General features: G+C 37.6%; 1 protein-coding gene across 1 annotated transcript in view; it reads right to left on the minus strand.

The window, feature by feature from the left end:
• Positions 1-2,246, minus strand: part of LOC107462866 (uncharacterized) — a 34,423-nt gene extending 32,177 nt beyond the window's left edge. Inside the window, exons 1-2 of the mRNA XM_052252618.1 lie at positions 980-2,246; positions 735-836 (exon numbers count right to left, since the gene is read on the minus strand). Coding sequence (XP_052108578.1) covers positions 754-836; positions 980-2,081 — 1,185 coding nt within the window. The 5' untranslated portion in view covers positions 2,082-2,246 and the 3' untranslated portion in view covers positions 735-753. The remainder of the gene's footprint in view (positions 1-734; positions 837-979) is intronic.
• Positions 2,247-5,524: the final 3,278 nt, after the last annotated feature.

Below are 5,524 nucleotides of genomic sequence, written 5' to 3' on the forward strand. Positions count from 1 at the left end.
TAACCTTGGCTTTGAAATAATGATTCAATAACTAATAGCAATTTAACCAAAAGAAATTCTAAAACCAAGGAAAAAAAGCTCAATTTTTACAAAGAAAAAGACTATCAAAGGCTTAAAAAGAGCAAAAGTGTCAACTGCGTTGGAAATTTGGAATTGCATATTTTTCTTTATCAATAAAGGCTTATATAAATTATAATCAACATGGTACCAATAATTTATGAAATTTAAAAATTATACAGAAACAAATTTGAATGTTTGTCGATCATATATCATTTTATAAATGCCACAATAAAATTAAGAAAAGATCAAGACATCAACAAAGGTAAAATCTATCTCAAATTCCAAACACCTTATGTGAAAATTCTTAACTTAAAAAAAAGTAAAAATATAAAATTCAGAAAAGTAAAATATTAAAATATCAAAAAGAAAGAAGAGTGAAAGAAAGAGAAAGAGGAATAAGCCACAAGTTAAATAGATACATCACTTATTCCTCTTGACTCATATGCTCTTATTGATTCATCTATTCTCTTTGACTAAAACTTGATATTTTCTCAATTTTGTGAATGAAAAAGATTATAACCTAAAAAAGTTCAAAATGATATATGAACATTGAAATCCTACTAACATGTCTAACTTTATTTAATAGCGGAATAAACACATCAGTATTCAAAATCTGATCGCCAATGAAAAACAAGTAATCATAGCAGAGGGAACAACAATAAAACAAAGCATACATGAACAGGTTGAAGTTAGTCATTCTTGTTCGAATGCTGTTGTTGGGTTGCTTGGATTCGTCCCACCAGCTAGCTTGGGCTCTTTCCTTGGAGAGATGCAATCTGTAACGTAATTTTGTTCTCAAGTCTTTTAAAAAATAAAGAAAATTTATTCACCAAATCCCTAACAATGTTTTTGATGGATATAATTTAATGGTAACTCTTACAGAATAACAAGAAGCATGCTGACAAAAGCAACATTATACCTTTGGAATATGGATGTTTGCGAGGCATTCTCTTTCTGAGGGAGAAAAGAAAGGAGGTGTAGAGCACTTGAACGCGGTCATCTAAGAAATAAGGCCTCGTATCGAAGACTCGATTCACGAGTACACGCACAGATAAGAACCTTTGCTCCTCTTGTACCAACCCTAATTCAACTACTAAAATGCAAAAGGATGGAATGCCTTCTGCGAGACCAGAGATGGTAACACATACTTTGCTGTTGCCAAGGTCAACCAAGTTGAGCTCAGAGGAAAAATCATCAAAGAAGGATGGTTGGATCGCCTCACACAACTCATCAAGGCGTTGATGGCGAAGAATGCAATAATCTTTATTATCCACCAGCAAAGCCTGTATGTCATATTTCACACCACGTACGCGAAGAGCCTTCAGTTTCCATGTCAGCACCACACTGCCATCGCCTACATCCCCAAGGGACCGCACACGCACGAAAAGATCATAACCAGGAACAAAAAATGTGCGCTCCAGTTTAATCCATGCTTTAAGTTGGGGATCGTAGAGATATGCAATTCCTGGTGCGGACAGGGGATGCAAAAAGAATTTATCATTTAGCACAAAACCAACAGGCACACTATAATCATCAGAGTTGACTTCGGTTGGAGGATCGGGCGCGGAATGCCAGCTCGGGTGAGGGGGATTGGGACATAAAACCCATAACCCCGTCTTTCTTCCTAACTGTGGTACCGCACCATGCTCCAACAAGTAAACGTCATCTTTAATGTTTGCAAGGAAAATGAAGTCTTCGGTCGGTAGCGGAGGGATTGCGCCCGTCTCTACTGCTTCAGATGTGCCCAACGTGTTGCCGCCGACATAGGAGATTTGGTAGATCTTGGTGCCAGATTCGGTTTGCTTACCGACTAAGAAAAATTTCGAGTCGAAGATAAAGTAATCCAACATGCTGGACTCTGGAAGATTCAAACAGAAATCAAACGGAGCCTGCTCAAGATGGGATTTCCAATCCCTATCCTCATTCTTCCCCAATTTTTCTAACTTCTCAACGCGGATGCCAAAGATGTAGTCGTTTGTCACCATCCACAGGCATTCTCCTGTTTCCGCCGACTCCATCATCAACAATATGAACACAGAGAAGAAAGGATTTATTTGTTTGTTATGTAGAAGGCTGGGAGATAGAAGGCAGACGTAGGCTAGGGTTTCGGTTATTGAAGATCGTATGCAAACCCCGCTTTTTCTCACCCAGCCAATCCTTTGGTCCGCGAAAAACAAAAATTCAAGATAAATCTTGTTCGAAATAAATTAAAAAATATATTTATTTTTCAAAACAAATAATTTTATCCATAAGTTTTAGAACACATTTTTTTGGACTTTGAAACAAGGCCGTCCACTGTAATAAGGAACTTTAATAATTTTATAAAATTCGCTCACTTAAATGGCAAATTTTATGTTAATCAGCGGTAAATTTTTTTTCACATATAATATATATCCACATATATTGATTGTTCTTTATTCACATTTATATTCATCTTTTTTCTTCTACATTTTTTGTTATTATATTTTTTATAATATCTGAAATACCATTATTATTAATTCATTATAATGGTAAAATTACTTTTGACGAAGATGAATTCGTTATATTTATTTTTGTACAACCAACATTTGTATACTTGCCGATTGAAGTGTGAGAGTACAAAACATGAAGAGAGTGAAAAAAATCTATTCTACATATTCAATTGAAGTGAACGACACTTTAATTTATAAAAGGTATTTATTTTTTTATTTTCTTATTTTTTGCTCGATATTTTGTTTATATTATTTTTATATGTAAACATGACTTTTAACAATCTTTCATTTGACCAAGGTACGTGAAGAAGACATACAACTAATTAGGAGTTGGCATAATCATTTTCTAAACATCCATTTATTGGAGTTATTTTTGCTTTTCTTTGATGTGTATAATGACATCGTCAAAAGTTGGTGTTGAGAATGCATCATCGACAGTAATAAGAACAAACATCAAAAGGTTGATTTGAACATGCCACTGAAAGAGAGTCAAGACGAGAGAAATCCTGATGATTATAATGATGTGTGTTGGAAGTAGATCATGAAAGTCATGATGGTTCTGTGGTTAGAGACCCAAAACAAGATCATTACTAAGTTCATATTGTGTCTGATGATGAAGATGTAGATGCCAAACCAATAGACATACCGGAGGAAGAAGATGAAGAGTTAAACAACTTCACAGTATCACAAGTTGCGCTAACCCAGTCTACTATTTTCAGACCATACGATCATCTTGCTCACTATTCAACGTTGAACCTTGACGCAATGAATGTAGATTGGTCTTTTGGTTAAGGAGAGTCCGAGGATGATCCAACGCATGATCTTGAGATTGGACAACAATTCGACAACAAAGAAGCCGTGATGGCGGTAAAGATGTATAGCATCAGGCAAGCTATGGAGTATATGATAGTAAAAAATGACCAGTTGAAGTATGATGTACATTACACTTAGAGAAATGGAACATACGCATTGCATATTGTCAAAAACAAGAGAAATGGGAAGTTAGGAGGAGATACAATAGTCCCATTCTTGCATGCAAATAACATTAGGCCAGAACCATAGAAAGTCGGATTCGAAGGTGATAACTGAACACGTATTCTACTATTCTCTATAGCGAAGGCAGATCCTACGATCAGCATAATGTAAAACCCGGTTAATTAACGGCTAATTAACCCATAAATGAGAATTTATTCTAGAAAGCCTAAAATGTGATTTTTATGGCTAAATGTGATAGAGGAGACTGAAACGAGAATTTCGGTACCAATTTTATAGAATTCGGACCAAGATTGGACCGAACGGGCCAAACCGGGCCAATTGGACCTAAAGTGGGCCCTTGGCCCAACATAACTTAACCAAAACCCTAATTTTCAGCACTCTCTCTCCTCATTACACACTCAAACACGCTGAATTGAAGAGAGGGGAGGAAGAACACTCTCTCTCAAGTTCTTTCTCTCACTTGATCTTCAAACCACCATAACTTTTGATCTAGAGCTCCGATTGCCGCTCCGTTTGCGGCCACGCGTTCACCGCGGAGAGCTCTACAAAACCCATACCATCAATCTTGAGGTAAGCCACAAGTTTCTGTTCGAAATCTCAGCCTCTATTTTCGAGTTTCATGGGTAAAATGTTGAGATTTTGGGTTCTTTGATGTTATAGGACCCAACTCTCTTGAAAGAGAAGGTTAATCTTGTCTCCTTGGACCTTGGGTGTGGTAAGATTCTCAACCCTAGTGTATTTTTGTTGTTTTATGATGTTTGGGTTTTGAGATGTTGCGTATGGGTATGATGGTTGTGGCTTAGGTTGTGTATATGTGAATATTGGAGCTTGATTGGTGATTTTGAAAAGCTTGGAAAGAGTTTGGTGGTGAAGAATCTGTTCTTGGAGGTGTTGAGACCTTGAGAGCTTGTGGATAAGTGGTTTGGAAGTGCTCCGGTGGAGCTTGGGAAATTCGGCTAAGGTATGGTTTCGGTTTCCCGTATCTAATATGTAATGTGGTAGGAAATACTTAGGCTAGAGGCCCTAAGATAGGCATTGAATGATTGATGTTGTTGAATGATTGAGATATATGATGTGGTCATACATGTGATGATGATTATTGATGCCTTGGTGGTATGATGTATGAGAAATATGCAAGTTGTGATATATGCTTGATGATTGGTTATGGTTGAATTGTGGGTTGAACCATGTTGATGGTGAGTATGATGTTGATTGTGAACAATAGTGATTTATTGGAATTGATGTTGTTGAGAATTGGCATGAGGGATAGTATATGATATGTCAATATGTTTGAGTTTGAGCCACTTGGGTGAAGTGGGTTGAAATGATGAGATAGTGATCTTGGTAAATTGTGGTAATGTGTCAATGTGTGAGTTGAGGAGGCTTGATGTTGAATTTGATACATTTTGATTGATTTCAAAGAAAAGGGATGAAATTGGCATGTTTTGATTGATTTTGAAAAGAGTTGAAAATGGTTTGTTTTGAAAATGGTATATTGTGGTTTTTATGAAAATATGGTTTTTGGGCATACTTTGACGGGACATAACTTGGACTACGGATCTCCGTTTTGTACCAAATCTGTTTAGAAATGAAATTGGATCCGGGATGTCCATGCCGTTCGAAGAACGGGTGAAAAACAATTTAAAATGAGGAAGTTATGTCCGTTGGAAGATTGGGGTGTAAATCTGTGAAATTCTGCAGCTTTTTAACTTAGAAAAATTTTAGCAGAATAACCCCTTGCGCGTAAGCACACTTGGCGCGTATGCACCGATCTTCCAGAAAGCGCCATCCACGCGTGCGCGTGAGGTGCGCGGGCGCGCCGATGTGCTGCACCCAATGCCCAGCCATTTTCCAGAGAGTTATGCCAGAACTGTGCCGGTGTTGTGCCTGGGGCACGAGAACACCCGCGCGTACGCGAGGTTGACGCGTGCGCGTCGATGGGCAAGTTTGGAATCCACGCGTTAGCGTGCATGACGCTTACGCGTCGATGAGTTTTT

Source organism: Arachis duranensis, chromosome 8, assembly GCF_000817695.3.
Source record: "Arachis duranensis cultivar V14167 chromosome 8, aradu.V14167.gnm2.J7QH, whole genome shotgun sequence".
In the NCBI taxonomy this organism is placed as follows: Eukaryota; Viridiplantae; Streptophyta; class Magnoliopsida; order Fabales; family Fabaceae; genus Arachis; species Arachis duranensis.